We start from the raw sequence: 21,441 nt of genomic DNA on the forward strand, positions 1-21,441 counted from the left end.
TAATTCTGAACATGGTGGCCAGTGTGCAAAGTCTCGGTGTTGTGTTCTCTTCACACTGTTTGTCCTCACAACACAAGTCCTTCTCTCTAGAGAAGTGGGCTGAGTTCGTAAATGATGTCAGTACTAAACATTTTAATAAAAGGACTGTGATAGTCTGTTGTGTTATACATACCACATCTTGTTTACACATCCATCCATTGGTGGACTTGGGAATTACCTTTGCCTTTTGGTTAATACATGTAATGTTACTATGGACATTGAACAATATTGTCCCACTAGTACTTTACAGTAATTTTTAAATTATAAGAAATTTAAGTTATTTGATCTAGACTTCTGAATTTTTTTTAGTAATCAAAGACTTTCACTAAGATTTGGAGAATGAATCGCTTATAATTTGTATTCATCAAGAATGGATACCATTAAAAAAAAGAATGGATACCAAATCATAATACAAGTGTTTTTCCCCCTCTGAACTGTTTTCCAATTTGAATTAAAACAAAACAAAAACAGAAACAGAGTTAATGCTAGAAAAGATCACAAGATAGATGCATTGGACACCAAATATAGTTGTTCTCACTACTGACTTCAGCCACCAAAACCACACTATGTGGTCCATTCCAAAGGCACATCTACTCGATTGTCTAGAATATCTTATGTTGATTATTCTTTTCTGTGGCCAAAGAAACATTAAAGAGTAGTTTCTATCTAGATTTTATATAAACTGTACAAATTTATTTCCTAATTTGATATTTCCTAACATGATAATATGTTGATGAGGAACCTTCTGTAAATGAGACTGTTGAAAGGTGCCCTGCTATATAGGAGTCTTAAAGGAATGTGTTAAGAATACAAATTTAAATTTATATTTTGTGGTTTTGTTGTTTTTTTCTTTCCTTTTTTCTCTCTCTTTTTCTTTCTTTCTCTCTCTCTTTTCTTTCTTTCCTTCTTTCCTTCTTTCCTTCCTTCCTTCCTTCCTTCCTTCCTTCCTTCCTTCCTTCCTTCTTTTCTTTGAGACAGGGCCTGACTATGTAGCTCTGGCTGTCCTGGATCTCGCTCTGTAGACCAGGCTGGTCTTGAACTCAGAGATCTGCCCGCCTCTACCTCCCAAGTGCTGGGACTAAAGGTGAGCACCACTATGCCTAGCTTATGTTTTCATTATTATTATTATTATTATTATTATTATTATTATTATTATTATTATTATTATTGATGGAGGGAGAGACATGTAATCTCAGCATTTGGGAGACTGAAGGTGGAGGATTGCCAAAAGTTTAAGGCCAGCTTGGGCTGCATAGTCAGTTTCAAGCTAGCCTGGGCTAACAGTTAATTTCTCAGAAAAACTTTAAAACAAAGCAAAATAAAGCAAAACAACATCAAACAAACAAAGCCTAAGCACTGGCATGAAGGATCAGGCAAATAAAAGCTCTTGCCACCAAGTCTGACCTTGGTTTGCTCCCTGGAATCTGTATGATAAAAGGAGAGAACTAACTCCTGAGAGCTGTACACACACACACACACACACACACACACACACACACACAGCCCCCAGCAGACACAAAATAAATAATTTTTAATAATTATTTTCTTTAAAAATTATTTTCAAAGTCTGAAGAAGATAAAGAAAAACTGAAGAAACTTGCTAAGCTGAAAGACTCTCTGGAATATGCTTTGGACCAAGAACAGAAGAAAAACTGTGCGTTAGAAAAAGAACTGACCGAGTAAGGTTTTGCTGTTTCAGTCCCAGCCTTCTTTACTGGTTTAACTGTGGTCTCACTGCAGCCTCAATACAAATTCATTTCCTGATCACAGTTTCCCGCCCTCTACTCCTCCCAGCTCCTCCCCACCTTCCCTTCCCATCTTGATTCACTCCCTTCTTGTCCCATTAGAGAACAGGCTCTAAGAAATAACAACAAAACATACTAATAAAATATAAGACAAAGACCATCACATCGAGGTTGGACAAGAGCCCAAGAGAAGGCACAAGAATCCAAGACCCACTCTTTCCCCCACTCAGGATTCCCATAAACCTATTCCGCTGACAGCTGTGATATTTGCTCAGAGGACCTGCTGCAGACCCATGCAGGCCCCGTACTGACTGCTTCATTCCCACGTCAGCAGTCAGTTAGAGGGGAGTATTTTCCAGTGTTTGCAGCCCCAACAGGACTGCTCTCCTGCTTGTTGCTGAGATTTTTCTCTCTGATTCTAATCAATGCATTTTTCTTATTTAACTGTCCTGTGTGCATTGACTGTGTGGAAGGATGGGGGTGCTAGAGAGGGAACCCAGGGCCTTGCATACACTGTACACTAGAGTTCCGTCTCTGAGTGACACACGTGTGCAGCCCTGTGCTTTGTATGTAGTTTTGCGTCTTTTGGATTTTGTTGCTATTCCTGCCAAAGACTTCTAGATTTCTTCTTCTCTCTCTAAGACTTCATGTGCTGTTTTCCTCTTTCATTTCTTGTGAAGTGCTATTTTGTTTCCCCCTCCACTCAAACTGCAAAGACTGTTTTTTCCTTTCCCCTTTTCCTGCTTTGGATAATCTCCTTGATACTTGTTGGGACTGGATGCTGAGCACTCCCTCTCTACTACATCATCAGTGCTGATTGCTGTGTGCTTTGCCTTGGAGAAGAGGCTAACAGGCAACAAAGTGTATTCATGTATCTTCTCCTTGGTTACTGATATCAGGGTTACAGTTAATACATAAAGATATTTTATATTAATGTACTAAAATGGATATAAATAATTACAGGTATTCTGTACACGCTTACAATATTAGTTCTGTCTCCCATACATAGCATAAATTTTTCTTCATATTGTTTACCTAAGATTTTAATTTCATTAGAATGCTTAGATTTTAGGTTTATAAATGAGAGAGGATCACAATTTACAAATTTATCTCTTTCATATGATAGAATTTAGTATCTGTTTAATAACTATTGAATGTACTCTTTATGGCTTCACTTATTCTGTGCACTTTTGCAGATTTAAGGAAAGCTTAAAAACGACCAAAAAAGAATTAAATGAACAGGAAAACAGAGAACTTAATCTCCATCAAGATATAAAAAACAGTCAATTTGAAATGGATATCCCAGTTAATAAGCTTATAAAAAAGGTAATTTTTAATCAGTTTTGGGGCCCAAAATAGCTCAATTTTAAGTACTATAACTCTCTAGATGCTTTGAAGTTTTTTAATTGTTTCATTTTATGGACTTGATGTCAATGAAAATTGTGTTAATTTCTATTAAAAAGTCATACTGTTGATCTTACATCTTGAACCCAGGCTGCAATCCATCATTATATGATCCTAAATCATGAGTCCCAAGTCTCTTTTATTGGTTTATTTATTTGTTGGTAGCAGCTTTATTGGGATATAGTTAGCATATCATGTATTATATTCATAAAACTGTACAATCTTTACCACTTCAGAATATGTCTTGCTACCCTAAAATAATGCCTTTTATCTATCATGTGGCCCCTTCTCAGCACAGCCTTAAGGATCCACTGAGTCTGCTTTGTCCCTGTAGGTCCCTGTTCTGGCGTTCCATGTCAGTGGAATCACCGTGTGTGTTCTGGCTCCTTTGACTTAACACTGGGTTGTAGCAAGCATCCGAACATAATGTCTTCTTGTTGCTGAGTAATACCTTATCGAATGGTAGAACACACATGAGATTGTTATCTAGTTGCTGGCTAAAACCTCACGTGGGGCAGGCAGCTGGCACACCTATACAGCACTGCCTGAGCTGCTGGGGGCCTAGGGTTCTCCCAGCACAGCGGCATCAGTGTGAGGCAGCTTCTCTAACCCCACACTGGCAGCATGTGGCTTTCCTTTTGTATCACTCTGGTCATTAGAAGCAAGTCAGATATGGCGTGGATCCTTCCTTTTTGTAATTGGAGGGGGGTATGTTCTAAAACCAGTGGCTGTGCTTTGAGGCCACAGTGTTCGTTTTCCCACTTGAAAATAACACTTATTCTTTCTCAGTGCCATGTGGGACTCAGTAACATGGCATCAGACTCAGGCTTGAAATGTAAGATCTTACTGTTTCTATTGGGCACGGGTGAGCATGTGACAAGTAGGTGGCCCCTATTAGAATAACTAAACAAATTTCCTCCTAATGTGAAGACTTCCGAACTAAAGAGACAAGTTATATCTCCATCCATAAACCCAACATCCTGCTAAATTACTGAAGAGCCTCTTGTTTAGAGGGGAATGGGAGGCTCTGGTGCATGCTGCCGCTTGTTCAGGACCCCGTCCTGACCCTGCTCTACCTGCCCGGCTGTTCATTTTCTTCTTTTCACATGAAGTAGCCTGTGTTTACCGCCATGTCCTTTTCTTAGGTTATCCAAGGGCCAGAGGCACTTTTCAGTTCTACTGTCCTGGTCTTTGTCTAAGCTTGCAAACTGTTCGTATTTCTGTGTTTCTCCCAAGAACTGTGAAGCTCCTGTGTATTCTGTTAGGAGTCCTTCCATAGAAGAACCACTTCTACAGAACTTTGAGATGAGTCCTTCTGAGATAGTGCCCTTGGTACACTTTAAGAGAATTTGAGGCTCTGCCCTACATCATTCCAGAGTCTTGACAAATAGTTTTATAGTCACGGTCTTGGCTCCATTTTTAGACCATGTGTGTCAGGATTTCTTATCTCAGAAATTTAACATCATTTGGCAGTTTGACATGTGAAAAGTCAACAGTTGGGAAAAGGCATTTGAACTCAGTAAATCTTAGTTCTTTGTTAAATCCCCCTTGTATACATGTGTATCTCTTGTCGGCTCCATCACTTGCTGTAAAGCAGTAGTTGTCCAGATTACAGTGTCATTTTCTTCACAGGCCTTGAAGTCCTTCTTGTCAGTCTCTGTAAGGAACACCAGGCTTCCCTAAGAGTCCATCCCTATAACCCTCTGGGTTTCTTTCTCTAGCTCCTTCCTACTGCTCCTTACTATCTGATCTAAGGGTGCCCTGCATCTTTAAGGGTTTTTAAAAAGATATTTAGTGTCATTATCAATTCCACTCAGTGATATATAATAAACCACTTCAAAATTCAGCATCTCAAAGCAACATGTATTTGGTTTGCAGTCTGGTTTAGGTAAGGCTCATTGAGTCAGGTCATTTCTCTACCATTTGGCATCATCTGGATGACTTGAAGCTGGGACCAGTATAAGGGACTTCATTCTCGTGGCTGCCAGCTGAAGCTGACCTTTGGAGCTTTAGGAGTGAGAGTCCGCTCTACCATCTACAGAGGGATTCCCTAAATGATCAGTTCTGTTGTAATCCTAATTCTTGTTTAGGACTGCTGAATTGTTGTTCAAAAGAGGGTTGCCCATGTCGATAATTTTATGCTGCAGGATGTCACTGCCCCTCACCAAGAGTCACTGAAGCCACAGGTCCCTGAGTAACTCAGTATATCCCTAAAATTTCTCTCGTGAAGATGGGGGAAATGGTTATAGACTTTTTTTGTGTGTGTTTTGAGGTATGGTTTCTCTACGTAGCCCTGATTGTCCAAAGTTGTCCTTGAGCTCACAGAGATCGCCTGCCTCTGCCTCCCAGTGTGTACCAGAGTGTGCCACCATGCAATTTTCTGAAATGACTTAGAGTCATTTTCAGAAGGAAAGATAGGAGACAGTCCCATAAAAACAAATCTAACATGCGTGCTCTGGTGTGTAACAAAATAATGATCATAAAAAATATGTTTTATGACTGCTACTACTTCTGACTTTATTTTCTGAGTAATTAACAACCTCATTATGAGCTGGGCGTGGTGATGCACGCCTTTAATCCCAGCACTTGGGAGGCAGAGGCAGGTGAATCTCTGTGAGTTCAAGGCCACCCTGGTCTAGAAAGGGAGTTTCAGGACAGCCAGGACTGCAGAGAAACCCTGTCTCAAAAGACCAAAAAGAAAGAAGAAACCTCATTCTAAGAATCATTGCAGGTTATATTTAATTACAACTGAACTCAGGTAAAATTTGTATTGGTTTTATGCTGCTCTGTTCTCAGCCTTCTTCATTGCCAAACTGTAGTATTTTATTCCTACAGATTGATGATCTTACATCACAATTGGAATCCATATCTTCAAAATGTCTACATCTGGATAAAAAAAATCAGTATCTTCAGCAGGAATTGCTATTGATGAAAACTGTGCAGAAGAAGTGTGTGAAACTAGAGAAGAATAAGAAGAGACTGGAACAAGAAGTGGTCAGCCTCCGAAGTCACATGGAAAAGAGCCTGGTGGAGCAGAGTGAGCTGCAGCAGTACAAGCGGGAGGTGGAGGAGCGAGCGAGGCAAGACCTGGTGGACAAGTTAAAACAGGTCAACCTCTTCCTGCAGGTTAGTTTCTGTTCCTGTGATGCACGCAGTTCATCACGCAGATAGGAGCTGGCTGTGTGCGCAGTGTGTGTTAGCTCTGGTTTGTTTTCCAGAGTTTTAGAAGAGGACATGTCGTCTTCCTGTGTCCCAGTGTTCTTCGTTATTATAGCTCACTCCATTGATCTTTCATTAGAGAGTCATTTGTCTTTCAAAGCTAGTTTGCATAAAATAAGATTGCTGGACGGAAAACAAATTGATGTATAAAGTGTACCAAACTCTTGAGTTATTCTTAAGTCGTCTAGTTCAAGCTTTGAACTTTGGAGCTGATTCTATTGTTCTTTGAATTATCAGATTCTTGTGTGCTAGCATACAAGTCATTCAGAACTGGGATGCACCACAGTGGTAAAGCACTTAGTTAGATTTGATTCCCAGGACCAAAATAAAAAACAACATGAAGAAGATTCAGTTTTTTTGTAATTCAAGTCTAGTAGTTGATAAGTGTTTGAATCTCAGGGTCAGCATCTGTTTTCACACATTTGACTTAAAAGAAAACACGTGACTGATGCTTGGGTTGTAATTTCTCCTGAAGTATAGTCTCTGGATTTGCTGTAGGCACAGGCAGCCTCTCAGGAAAACCTGGAGCAGCTGAGAGAGAACAGTAACGCTTCAGTGAGGAGTCAGCTGGAGCTCCGGATTAAAGACCTGGAGTCCCAGCTCTCCAGAAAGAAGACTCAAGAAGACTTTGATAAAATAGAACTAGAAAAATATAAGCAACTCTACCAAGAAGAATTCCGAATTAGAAAATCACTGTCAAGCAAACTGAACAAGTAAGGCACGGCATTGAGTCTCAGACAATATGATCCTGATGTATCTCCACAGCAGCCTTTTCAGTGAGACCGGGAGGCTGGGGAGACAATATGATCCTGATGTATCTCCGCAGCAGCCTTTCAGTGAGACCAGGAGGCTGGGGAGGCTGGCTAGACAGTACAGGTTTGGAAATAATGTTGTAAGTGACCATCCAAATGTGGCTCTGGGATAGTTTATATTCTTTTTTGTCATTTTGTCTTAGTTTATATGGTCTGTCAGGCTTTCACATAGATATTTTTGAAGCTTTATAGTTAAGACATTTATATTGTTATACAATTGCTCATCCACATTCCTTTAAAGAGGATTGTTTACAGGCTTGCTTGTGTTTTGTTTTGGAAACAAGACAACTTAGTCCCAAGGATCAGGTACCTCTGATATTCCTCCTCTGGGCGCTTTGAGCATTTGGTGTTTTAATTTTCTTTAGTATTTAGTCATCTTTAGTGTTTCTGTCAGAGGTTCCCATAAACAAATTATAATCGAAAGGATTTCTAATTGTGTAAAGTTTACATGTGATATCGGGAAGTGTTAGCGTAGGACAGAAGCCTCAGCCCAGCGCCTCATTCCTAGTCTTGCTCTGTCTGCATTGGTCCTTGGTGTCAGATGTTTAATTTATCCTGAATAATGGGAGCAAATGCTTAAAACTTCTCTTGAGGGAAGTTTCTACTTAGATCTCTCCAGGGAGTGAAACATGTTTTAATTACACAGTGACGTGTCTGTTGTAGTGAGACAAACAGTCCACCAGTCCCCACCCAGTTAGCACTTAACAAGTGTTTCTGATGACACCCTCAGGAAGCCGGGAAGCCGAGCCCTTCCAGAAGGCAACAATGTTGCTGGTTAAGCAGTACATCTCAACAACCGTGTCTCTCCCTCCCACTTTGTTGGAATTACTTGTTAGTTAAGAGGCCCTCTAAACATACCTGCACTTTTTAGAGTCGTTTTAAGCCTGTCATACTCAGTAGTGAGTTCTGACAGGCTTTCCGTGCTGAGTGACTGTTGAGTTGCAAATTCCATGTATTCACATGGCAGCTTTTTAAGCAGCCCTTACTCGGGACTCATTGGGACCTTGAGACACTATGTATTTGTCTTTTGTGGTCTTCACAGGACTAACGAGAGGCTGGAGGAGACCAGCACTAAACTGCTCCTGGAGGAACAGCAGAATAGATCGTTGCTAAGCTCTCTTAGTACGCGGCCTATTGTAGAGTGTCCTTGCCTCGGAGGCCTTCATAATAGTTTGGTATTCAATAGGACTCTTATTCCAAGAGAAAACATAGTGATTCCTACCTCAGGCCTACAGCCATCAAATAAAAGGATGGAAATCTACCTGACCGAGGTTAGTATATAGCTTTTTTCCTTTGAGTTCAAGTTTCTGATAAAATTCTTACTTTTAATTTAATACACGATACTGAGATGTTTTGTTGACCTGTGCATACTAATGTCATAGTAATTTATGCTAAAGGAGAAAAATTGTTAAAGTTCCCAGAGTTCTCATTTCAACAGGTGCTCACTGTTACTTGGTTCAGGGAATGTAGCTAAGCCAGTACATTTCTTTAAAAGTTGTACTTAAGCCAGGTGTGGTGGCGCACGCCTTTAATCCCAGCACTAGGGAGGCAGAGACAGGTGGGTATCAGTGAGTTTGAGGCAGCCTGGTCTACAGAGTGAGTTCTAGGACAGCCAGAGCTATATAAAGAAACTCTGTCTCAAAAAACCAAAAATAAAGTTGTGCTTAAGTTAGGTTCTGGAAATTAAATATGCTTGTGACTACAAGTATAGTTTGACATGTTACCACACACCTAATGACAATTTTCCTAAAACATCCTAAGTTCCCATTCAAATGCCAAGAGAATGGGTGCCATCCAAATTCCTGTATGTGGATATTTATGATTAAAAGGAATCTGATGCAGATACTACTTATTAATTAAATAAATGTGTAACATTGAATAAGATTAATTTCTGTTAAAAATGTTCTACTTTCTTAAACATTACAAATATTCAACTCATTTCAGATGCATCAGGAGTTGGAAAAAAGTATAAATAGAAAACTTAATGAAGGTATGTACCAAAATTTATTAAGTTTAGATTGACTAATTTTTGAAATAAATTTTCAATATTAAATGACATGATTTTTCTTGTTTGTTGAATAGATTTTTAATTAATCATTGTCTTACACAGAATTGAAGATGTGAAGATATTTCTTTCATGGTTTAATGCAGCCAATGTTTATTCCTTCTACGTCTGAGAATTTCCTGTATAAGTCATGGCACCATTTCCACCTTTGCCCGCTCTCAGTCCGCCCATGTCCCCCCACACTTCTCAGGTTCATGGCCTCCTCTTCTAATGTAGGCATCCAGCAGGCCCAGCTAGTGCTGCCTTATTTGCCTGTTTTTAGGACTAACCACTTAGAATGAGGTCTCATCCTTGGAAAAGACTGGTTCTCCCTCTCTGAGCAGCCAGTGACTGCTCTTCATCTCAGGTTGGGCTGTCTTGGGTTTCTGTTGCTGTGAAAAGACCATGACCAAAAGCAACTTGGGGAGGAAAAGGTTGTTTTCATCTCGCACTTTCATCACTGAGGCAAGTCAGGAACCTGGGGTCAGAAACCAAAGCAGAAGCCATGGAGGAAGGCTGCTGACTGACCACCCTTCTTTCTTACACAACTCAGAGCCACTTGCCCAAGGGTGGCATCGCCCACAGTGAGTGGGGCCCTCCCACATCCGTCATTAATCAAGAAAATGTCCCTACCAGATTTGCCTGCAGGCAATGTAATAGGGGCATTTTCTCAATTGAAGTTCTTTCTTCCCAGATAAATTGTGTCAGTTGGACCAGGAAAAAAAAAGGTCAGGATCTTTGTGTGGGTTTCCCCTCCATCCTGGTAGCATGCCAACTGATGGAGTCTTTGCAGATATTGTGGAGGTAGCCATATTGTTGGTAGTTTATGGATGCAGCATCGTCATCCTGTCCAGAAGTCACTATGTCAGGGCAGGTGTCAGGACCTCAGGCCTTACTCCCTTCTCTTCCATGATACTCCCTGAGCGCCAGGTGTCAGAGTTATGATATAAATGTTCCGTTTGGGGATAAGGCACCACATAGCCCCTTATTCTCTACATTTTGACCAGTTGTGGGTCTGTGATAGCCTCCATGCGCTGCAAAGAGAGGCTTCTCTGGTGACAGATGAGAGCTGCACACGTCTGTGGACATAAGGAGTCAGAAGTCTACAAGGCACTTGGAAGCTGTGGCACTTTAATACCATGGCAGTCGTGGCTTCTCCTCTGAGGCCTGTGACCTGTCCAGCCCCAGGTTCTTGGCCAGGTTCACAGTACCAGGCAGGAATTCCCTCCAGTCGAGTGGCTTCAGGTTCAAGCAGACACTGTTGGTTGCCTCCCCATACAAGTGCCACTGTTGCACTGTTAAGCGGTCTTGCCTGTGTAGCTGTTGTGGTTCTCGGGCTTTCCAGCCAGGCAGGGATGCTGACAGCTGTCCCCTTTGGCAGGGATGCTGACAGCTGTCTCCTTTGGCAGGGATGCTGACAGCTGTCCCCTTTGGCAGGGATGCTGACAGCTGTCTCCTTTGGCAGGGATGCTGACAGCTGTCTCCTTTGGCAGCTTACATAGTACCTTCTGACACTAGGAGAAGCCCGCAGGTAGGAAGCTTTCTGGTCAGATCCAGCTCGATTGATCTATTCCTCTGTCCTAAGTTTCCAGTGTCTTTGGCAATGTGGGCTTGCCTCAACCTCCGAGAGATAACCAAGGACCACATCAAGGGTCTCTGTTGTTGTAGGGGTCACCATGACTATGCTGAGCCACCATTCCAAAGGGGGTTTCTCACAACTGTTACTAGAGTTTTTGTTAATCTGTGGTGCTTGTGGGAAGCGCTGTCAGCCTAAGTGGCATAACTTCCTTTACGATTTTACACACACACACACACACACACACACACACACACACACACACACACACACACACTTTGGTAAATATAAAGTAATATGCTTCCTTAAGACTTTGTCAAACAACCTGGTATTGGTCCCTCTCCTTTTGTATTAACCTTCCTCCTCCTCCTCCCCGTTGGAGCCCCCTCCCCAATATTCCGTTTCCCACTTCCTGTCACCTGTATCCTGCTGTTCTCCTCTCAGCCTTCCCCACCCCAACATGTGGCCCCTTTATACTTCCCTGATTTTTGGTTCCTTTTTTGAGAACTCTGTTCAGATCCATAGCCCATTTTTAATTGGATTATTGGTCTTCTTGACTCTTCGGTATTTGAATAGTAATCCTCTGTCAGCTCTATGCTAAGATTCTCTCTGTTCCATGCGTTCCTCTTCACTTCATCGTTTCCGGTGCTGTATGGAAGAGGCCCAGTTTGTCAGCTGTTCCTGAGCAAACTGAATCCTGTTCAGAAGTCCTTTCCTGCCTGTGTGTATCTCGTAGGGTACTGATACGTTTTCTTCCAGCACTTCCAGGGTTTACATTGAAGTCTTTTGCCCATTTGGAGTTGTTGTGCAGTGTGATAGAGAATGATCTAGTTTCATCTTTCTACGTGTGGACATCCAGTTTCCCAGCACCAATTGTTAAAGATATTTTCTTCTCATCAGTGTATATTTTTGGACTCAAATATTACGACTTGGTTTCAGTGGCCTTCTGCTGCACTGGTCCACATGCCTCTCTGAGTGCTGTGCCATGCTGTTCTCAACACTATGGCTCTGTGATGTAATCTGTACATGATTGTCGGGAGTGGACCATATCATCTCATCTTGTCATTCCTGTGCTTGTTACAGTAACTTCGTCCATGATTGTTGAGTAAAAGAGTCAACTCAGACACTTTGATATTCACAATGGTAATTAAGTACACACCTGTGAGCAAGTTCAGTATAGTTACACACACACATTACCAGTTCAGTTGCATCTCTTCGACTGACATTTGCTTAGTTAACTGTGAAGTCTTTGATATGTATGCGTGTATGTATGTATGTATATATGTATGTATGTATATAATGTATGTATATTCCTTTCTTTCCAGCTGCGGCTGAACTTGAATCTGAGTTCTGCAGAGTTTTACCCCTTGAATCTGCTACTAAATCAGGTCAAGATCTAATCTTAGAAGAAACGCAAGAATATATAGACAATTTAAAGAAAAAATACAGGATCTGCTGAATTGAAAGAAAGAAGGAAAGGAAGAAAAGGCGTGATAATAGAAGAGGGACTGTTTGGGAGGAGGAGCAAAGGAACAGAGCCCCAGAGAAGATAAAGGGACATGCACTGTGTGTGTCTTAAATGTTGCGGTGAACTGGTGTGGTAGCACACGGCTTTGACCCCAGCCCTTGGGAAGCAGAGGCAAGTAGATATCCTCGGTTCAAGGACAGCTAGGGCTACGTGTCCACGCAGAAAAACAAGCTTATAATGAAACCTAATATTTTTGTACCAATAATATATATTAATATATGGTCTAAAATATATTTATTAGACTTTATATATTGTAATTGTTTCCTAGTAAATGTATGACTTGAAAACAGAAGTGAAGGAAACTTTTTTGTCATATGTATTAGAAAATTAACATGTTTACCTGGGGGGTTTTGGTGGTTTTAAGCACATTTTACAAGTATTATTAAACCACTATTACCAAGTTTTACATACAAAAACACCCAAAAGCCTGTTTCTCATGAGTATTTATACTTTTCTTTTTTTATCACTGTCTGTGGGCCAGAAGACTTAGCCAGACATCACTTCAGTATGCTGCCGCTGCAGCCATTTTTAACATTTTAACCTGTTACAGCCACAGTATCACCATCAAACCTAATCTTTTAAGCGATGATTTGTAGTTGTTGATCCCACAGGAAAGCAGTTACCTAAGACTTTGCACCTGTTCTGTTTATTCATTTGCTTGTTCATCTTTGATGGGTTTTTTTTTTTTGAAGTCTTAAAATTAGACAAAAGTTCAAAGAATTGTGCCCTTCCCCACTCTGAACCATCTCAGAGAGCCTAGCTGCCATCTGCCACTGTCCTGGACTGTATTAGTATTTTTTGTAATTAACAACAGCCTGAGTAACTGGTGTCACCTTTGTAATCGGAAGGCTACCACTAATGCACCCTGGATATCAGCCTCAGGTCCTTTTCCAGTTGACTCTTGCCTACAGTGTCCTTTAACAAAAACTGGTCCCATTCAGACTCAGGGATTCCAGTTACTTACATTCCTTAGACTCCTTCAGTTTGGAACATTGCTCAGTCTTTCCTTGATTTTCAAGACCTTAAATCTTCAGGGTAGAATTCAAGTAGAGTGCCCTTGAATTGAATTTTCTGTTGCATTATTATTAAATCATGTAATTTTTGACAAGAGTATTACAAGATGTGATCTCTAATTTAGATTTTTCTCTACTATTATGATTTTGATATTGATTACTAGAGCAATTATCTGCTCTGTTTTTCCCCTGTATATTTACTTTTGTAATAAATGTTTTATGAGGAGGTAATTTGTGACTGTAAATACCGGTTTCTTGTCAAACTTAAAATATATTCATTTACTAGTATCCATGTGGATTAATGGTTCTTTATTTTTCTTAATGAGTTAGAAGTTGTTGATAACATTTTAAATTATTTTTATATTTTAATAAATTAAATTTTTGAGAATTTCATACATGTGTGCTATATTTACATCATTTCTACCCTTCCCTCTCTCCTTCCAGCTCCTCCTGTGTCCTTCCCAAGTTCCTCTCAGATTCACGGCCTCTTTGTTATTTTTATGTACATATACACATGTATAAATGCACCACACACACACACCCTATTGAGTCCATTTAGTATTGTTCCTTTGTACGCACATTCAGGAGCTTGTAAATGTCCTATTTTGTTGGAGTACTATAGAATTTTTTTAAGAATAATACAAAGAAATCTTAGTTATTACCATTCATTCCCCAAATGTAAACATTTGTTTTTATCCTTCCCCTTCTCTTCCTCTTTCAAAATAAATGCAAATAAGGGGGTATAAAAGAGCATTTTTCCCTTGTGAATTGTAAACATGACACATTTATTCCTAAATACATGTCTTTTAAAAACAAGGAGTTATCATACATACCTGTAGTGGAATAATCAGAGTCAGGAAGTTCAGTATTTAATCTGTGAATATTATTTCAACTTTAACAGTTATCTCAATAACTTTTTATAGTCAGAAAATTCAAGATGGGATATTTGTGCCCACCTCTCTATGCTGGGACTTTTGTCTGGCTTCTGCTTGCAAAGGTCTTGTAGCATGCTGGCACAGTTGTGGTGAGTTCACGTGTTCACCTGCCCTGTTGTGTTGGGAAAACACTTTCTGGTGTTATCCATCATCTCTGGCTCTTACAGTCTTTCTGCCCCCTCTTCCATGAAGATTACTGCCCCACTTAGGGCTTAGCATTCCACATCCACTTATCTGCACACTGACCAGTTGAGGGTTTCTGTGTTAATTGCTGTCTACAGCAAACAGAAGCTTCTCTGGTGAGAGTTCAGAGATTGAGTTCTCCCCTAGGCTCTATGACTTACCTGGTTGCAGGGTTTGGGTTCTGTCCCATGAAGTGGGCCTTAGATCCAATCAAAATGTTACTCACATGACATTTGTGCCAGTATTGCCCCAGTGGGCATGTCTTGTCAGGCCAGTCATTATAGTTACTATTCTCCTCCGGTAGAAGATGTAGCAGCTTCTAACCATCAAAGATGAAGCTTGCATATGAGTACCAACTTGATTTCCTCACTTCCACTGCTTCAAATATGTGGCATCTTCAGCAACAGGGTCTTACTGTCAACTTCTGGAGGACAGCTGAGAGTATTGGCAGTAGCCTGTAATGCTTACCCAGTGGGTCATGGGACCCATTGGCCAACAGCTCAAAAAGAGGTAACCCTTACTGGGACTGGAGATTTTATTTGCTACCATGATTTCAGGTAACTCAGATGGTAGTGGACTTCCACATGGCTTTTTCAAAAGACCATAGTGTTAGTTCTCCTTCTCCATATTCCATTCTCTACCCTCTTCTCTTACCCCTCTATGCTGTGGGATGTTCTGTATGTCCTGTGGGAGCTCATTCTCGGGTTCCTCATGGCTTTACCCAGCAGGTCCGCATAGAGGATGATTAGGACCACAAGCCTGAGTGCAGGTGTCTGAGATGGTCTGTACTTGGCTGTGCTGGGGAATGGTCTGTATGTCAAGTTGCTCTGATTGGTCAATAAATAAAACACTGATTGGCCCGTGGCGAGGCAGGAAGTATAGGCGGGACTAACAGGAGAAATAAAAGAACAGGAAGGCAGAAGGAGACACTGCCAGCCCCACCCATGACCAGCAGCATGTGAAAATGCCGGTAAGCCACGAGTCATGTGGCAAGGTATAGATTTATAGAAATGGATTAATTTAAGCTATAAGAACAGTTAGCAAGAAGCCTGCCACGGCCATACAGTTTGTAAGCAAAATAAGTCTCTGTGTTTACTTGGTTGGGTCTGAGCGGCTGTGGGACTGGCAGGTGACAAAAATTTGTCCTGACTGTGGGCCAGGCAGGAAAACTCTAGCTACACCTCTACCCTAATTTAACACTTCCTATTCCATTATTGCCCTTTCTAACACTGTGTTCTGTCTCTTCCTTGAAGGCCCCTCCCCATCACTGGCCCCTTACAAAATTCTTAATGGAATACACATATTAGAAGATTCAAAGGTAACATCCACTAATGAGAAAAAAACACAGAATTTTGTCTTTCTCTGAGTTACCTCACTCAAAATGAGTGTTTCTAACTTCATCCTTTCACTTGCAAATTTCACAATTCCATTTTTAACAGCTGAATAACATTCTGTTGTGTAAATGCACCACATTTTCATTGTCCATTGATGGACATCTCTGCTGCTTCCGTTTCCTGGCTATTGTTAATAGAGCAGCAATGAAAAAGGATGAGTGAGTATCTCTGTAGTAAGACACAGAGGCCTTTGGGTGCCTGTCTAAGAGTGGTATAGCTGGGTCATGTGATAGATCTACTGATATCTCCGTGGTGGTTATAGCAGTTTGCACTCCCAGCAACAGTGAGAATACGTGGTTCCTTTCCCCATGTACACACCAGCATTTATCATCTTTTTTTCTGTCTTAGCCTTCTGACTGTAAGATGAAATTTCCAAGTTTTTAATTTGCATTTCCCAGATGGCTAAGGAGTTGAACACTTAAAACATATTTCTCAGCCGAGCAGTGGTGGTACACACCTTTAATCCCAGCGCTCTGGAGGCAGAGACACGCAGATTTCTGTGAGTTTAAGGCCAGCCTGGTACACAGAGATAGTTCTAGGACAGCCAAAGCTGTTACACAGAGAAACCCTGTCTCGAAAAACCAAATGTATGTGTGTATAGATATTTCCCAGCCATTTCTCTTCTTTGAGAGCTCTCTGTTTAGTTCCATGGGAGTATTTGGGGCTCTTTGTTCTTTTGTTTATTCTAGACACCTCTATCAGATACACAGTTAATAGAGTCTTGTTTCCACTCCCTACACTTTCTTTTCACTCTAATGATGGTGTCCTTGGTTTTACAGACGACTTTTAGTTTCCTGTGGTCCCATTTGTCTATTGTCGGTCTTGAAAGTCCTTTCCTATGCCTGGAACTTGAAGCATAGTCTCTACTTTCTCCTCTGTCAGATTCAGAGGACCAGGCTTATGTTGAGTTTCTTAATCCACTTGGGTTTTTGTGTAGTGTGAGCAGTAAGGATCGAGTTTCATTCTTCTACATGTAGCTCTCCAGTGTGACAGCACTACGTACTGAAGATGCTGTCTTTTTGCCAGTGTGTATTTACAGCTCTTCATTAAAAATCAGATGGTTGTAGGTGTGTGCACTTGGCTCCTTGATTCTGTTTCATTGATTAGTGTGACTGATTTGATGCTGTTATCAAACCAACTTAATTGTGATAGCTCTGTAGTATTTAAAATCCAGAGGACAAGGGTTTGAGTCTCAGCACCTAATCAGGCAGCTTACAGCTGCCTATAAATCTAGCTACAAGCGATCCAACATCCTCTTCTGGCTTCCATGGATATTGCATTCATGTGGTACACAGGCACACAAATTCTTTTTTGTTGTTGTTTTGGTTTTGTTTGTTTGTGTTGTTTTGTTGTTTTGTTTTTGTTTGTTTGTGGTATTCTTGTTGTTGTTTTTGGGACAGAATTTCTCTGTGTAACACTGGCTGCTTTGGAACTATCTCTCAAGACCAGGCTTGTTTGAGGTTTTTGCTCTTTTCTTAGGGGGCCTGCCATCCAGCTCCCAAATAAATCACATACAGAGGCTTGTACTCAATTATGAATGCCCAGCCTTAGCTTGGCTTAGTTTCTTGTCTGCTTTCCTTAACTTAATTTATCCCATCTACCTTTTGTCTCTGGACTTTTCCAGTTCTCTTACTCTTGTAAATTTTATTCTTACTCTGTGACTTGCTGTACACAGCCACAGGGTGGCTGGCCCCTAGAATCCTTCTTCTTCTCTGGCTCCTATCTCTTAGATCTTTCCTCCCAGTTTTTTTCATCTATATATACTTTCTGCCTGCCAGCCTTACCTATCCTTTCTCCTGCCTTGTTATTGGCCAGTTCTTTATTAGACCATCAGGTATTTTAGACAGGCACAGTAACACAGCTTCACAGACTTAAACAAATACAACATGAACAAAAATAACACACCTAAAACATTCTACTATATTTCCCCATTTGTCTAAATAAAAACAAAGGTTTTAATTTTAACATAGTATAAGTACATACAACAAAAACAGTTATCAAGTAAGAATTAATTTACAATATTTAATCCATTTGTAGTTAGCATATTTAAAGAAAATAATGCATTATCTAGCCTATCTTAGTGAATCCAAAATTTTATATCTAACATTTTTATCATAATTAAGAAAAATTATAACTATAACTATTTAGTCTTTAATTCCATCAAAGACCCAGAAGGATATAATATTGTCTAACAACAGAGACATTTGGCTGCCTGGAAAGTCACCCAAAGTTTTTCTGCAACGTTGAGGCATCCATCTTCAGCCTACATGCCCAGAGTATCTGGCAACCTTTTCTATGAAGCAGGAATTTTGAACTGTCCTGCCTTGTGGCAATGTTTATCAGTCATTCGCTTTCCTCTGTGTTCTGTAGAATATTTGGCAGACTCTTCTGTGAAGCAGGAATTTTGTAGACTATCCTGCCTTGTTTTGGCAAAGTTCAACAGTCATTTTTCTCTGTGTCTTGCATGTCCAGTCTGCATAGCATATGGTCAGCAGTCAAAGGCAAGAACAGTTTCTTTGCCTAGTGTCTAACCTTGCCATAATGAAAGCAAATTTCTTAAGGAGTTTCTTCAATGCCTGTCATCTCTCTGAAGGGAATTAGTGTACCAGGAGCAGATGTGTCTCATTGTCATGAAAAGTTAATAAATAAATTGCATAGGTACAATACCTTAACCAAGAGTAAAAACATATATATAATATGTGGTAACAAAAATAACTTTAAATTTGCATCAATATACAAAAACCCTTTAGATGAGTAGAAACATATACAGTGTAACAAAAATAATTTTAAGTTTGTATTAATATTCTTTTTTTTTTTTTTTTTGGTTTTTCGAGACAGGGTTTCTCTGTGTAGCCTTGCACCTTTCCTGGAACTCACTTTGTAGACCAGGCTAGCCTCAAACTCACAGAGATCCGCCTGACTCTGCCTCCCAAGTGCTGGGATTAAAGGCATGCGCCACCACTGCCCGGATGTATTAATATTCTATATTACCCTAAATGATAATAAATATCCATAACCCATCAAATAACCAAAAACCCCCCTCCCAACTTCTGGGAATGTGGGTGTAGTTTTTTTATATTTTGTTGTTGTTGTTGTTGTTGTCTGTGGATGAAGTATCTTTAGGGTTCCAGAGAGAAAATTTTGAGATAATGACCAAGTTCTAGAAAGACCAGCATTAACCTTTGCTGATAGATATCATCTGTCAAGTTTCAGTAGGTCTCACCTGATCAAACCTGACCCATATTAACCCTGAAGGAATCCATAGTGCCTCATCTCCTGTGGAAACAAAACTCCAAAGTATTTTTGATTTCCATTTAACAAACATATTTTTTGACTTTTTAAAAGTTAAGGCATTTTTAAAGTATATAGGTTGATTTATTTTAACAGTCTGTCTTTACTTTCAGGTCTCTTTGTAGCTATCCTTTGCTTTTTAACAATCAAAAATTTCAAAATCAACACATTAGCATACAGAATCTGTGTATTTCCCATCTTACATGGATTTTTTTTTCCTGCTTCTTTTTTTTTTTTGATATATATTTTTTATTTTACAATACCATTCAGTTCTACATATCAGCCATGGGTTCCCCTATTCTCCCCCCTCCCATGCCCTCCCCTTACCCCCAGCCCACCCTCCATTCCCACCTCCTCCAGGACAAGTCCTCCCCCGAGGACTGTGATCAACTTGGTAGACTCAGTCCAGGGAGGTCCAGTCCCTTCCTCCCAGACTAAGCCAAGTGTCCCTGCATAAGTTCCTGGTTTCAAACAGCCAATTCATGCAATGAGCACAGGACTTGGTCCCACTGCCTAGATGCCTCCCAAACTGATCAAGCCAATCAACTGTCTCACCTATTCAGAGGGCCTGATCCAGCTGGGAGCCCCTCAGCCTTTGGTTCATAGTTCATGTGTTTCCATTCATTTGGCTATTTTTTTCAATAATTGAGTAAAACTGAAATTTATTATATGCCACAGTCGTCCTAGGGACCTCCATGCTATATATATATAGCCTTTATGGTTCTATGGGTTGTGGTCTGATTGTTCATTTTATATCTAGAATCCACCAATGAGTGAGTACATACCATAACTGTCTTTCTGGGTTTGGGTTACCTCACTCAGGATGATTTTTTCTAGTTCCATCCATTTGCCTGCAAATTTCATGCTTTCATTGTTTTTCTCTGCTGAGTAGTACTCCATTGTGTATATGTACCACATTTTTTTCATCCATTCTTCCGTTGATGGGCATCTAGGTTGTTTCCAGGTTCTGGCTATTACAAATAGTGCTGCTATGAACATAGCTGAGCATGTATCTTTATGGTATGTATCAGCATTCTTTGGGTATATGCCCAAGAGTGGGATGGCTGGGTCTTGAGGTAGTTCGATTCCTAATTTTCTGAGAAACCGCCATACTGATTTCCACAGTGGTTGTACAAGTTTACATTCCCACCAACAGTGGAGGGGTGTTCCCTTTGCTCCACATCCTCTCCAACATTGGTTATCATTGGTGTTTTTGATCTTAGCCATTCTAACAGGTGTAAGGTGGTATCTCAGAGTCGTTTTGATTTGCATTTCTCTGATGATTAAGGATGTTGAGCATTTCTTTAAATGTCTTTCAGCCATTTGTAGTTCTTGTTTTGTGAATTCTCTGTTTAGCTCTTTAGCCCATTTTTTAATTGGACTGTTCAGTGCTTTGATGTCTAGTTTCTTGAGTTCTTTATATATTGTGGAGATCAATCCTCTGTCAGATGTGGGGTTGGTGAAGATCTTTTCCCAATCTGTTGGCTGTCTTTTTGTCTTATTGACTGTGTCTTTTGCCCTGCAAAAGCTTCTCAGTTTTGAGAGGTCCCATTTATTAATGGTTGTGCTCAGGGTCTGTGCTGTCGGTGTTTTATTTAGGAAATGGTCTCCAGTGCCAATGCGTTCAAGAGTGCTTCCTATTTTCTTTTCTATTAAGTTTAGTGTAACTGGATTTATGTTCAGGTCTTTGATCCACTTGGACTTGAGTTTTGTGCATGGTGACAGATATGGATCTATTTGTAATCTTTTACATATTGACATCCAGTTATGCCAGCACCATTTGTTGAAGATACTTTCTTTGTTCCATTGTATAGTTTTGGCTCCTTTGTCAAAAACCAGGTGTTCATATGTGCATGGATTAATGTCAGGGTCTTCAATTCGATTCCATTGGTCCGTATGTCGGTTTTTATACCAGTACCAAGCTGTTTTTATTACTATAGCTCTATAGTAAAGTTTGAGGTCCGGGATGGTGATGCCTCCAAGGGTTGCTTTATCGTATAGGATTCTTTTAGCTATCCTGGGTCTTTTGTTTTTCCATATAAAGTTGAGTATTTTTCTTTCCAAGTCTGTGAAGAATTGTGTTGGGATTTTGATGGGGATTGCATTGAATCTGTAGATTGCTTTTGGTAAGATTGCCATTTTTACTATGTTAATTCTACCTATCCATGAGCATGGGAGATCCTTCCATTTTCTGATATCTTCTTCAATTTCTTTCTTTAGAGATTTAAAGTTCTTATCAAAAAGGTCTTTCACTTGTT

At 40.3% G+C, this 21,441-nt stretch overlaps 1 protein-coding gene across 3 annotated transcripts in view; it reads left to right on the top strand.

The window, feature by feature from the left end:
- Ankrd30a (ankyrin repeat domain 30A) overlaps nt 1-13,069 on the top strand; it is a 74,272-nt gene extending 61,203 nt beyond the window's left edge. For all 3 annotated transcript variants that reach the window (XM_037204225.1, XM_037204226.1, XM_037204227.1), the window contains 7 exons: nt 1,606-1,718; nt 2,981-3,110; nt 6,024-6,314; nt 6,906-7,120; nt 8,262-8,490; nt 9,164-9,209; nt 12,165-13,069. In XM_037204225.1, the coding sequence (XP_037060120.1) occupies nt 1,606-1,718; nt 2,981-3,110; nt 6,024-6,314; nt 6,906-7,120; nt 8,262-8,490; nt 9,164-9,209; nt 12,165-12,298 (1,158 nt within the window). In that variant the 3' untranslated portion in view covers nt 12,299-13,069. The remainder of the gene's footprint in view (nt 1-1,605; nt 1,719-2,980; nt 3,111-6,023; nt 6,315-6,905; nt 7,121-8,261; nt 8,491-9,163; nt 9,210-12,164) is intronic.
- The last annotated feature ends 8,372 nt before the right edge of the window (nt 13,070-21,441 follow it).

This window comes from Peromyscus leucopus, chromosome 3, assembly GCF_004664715.2.
Source record: "Peromyscus leucopus breed LL Stock chromosome 3, UCI_PerLeu_2.1, whole genome shotgun sequence".
Classification (NCBI taxonomy): Eukaryota; Metazoa; Chordata; class Mammalia; order Rodentia; family Cricetidae; genus Peromyscus; species Peromyscus leucopus.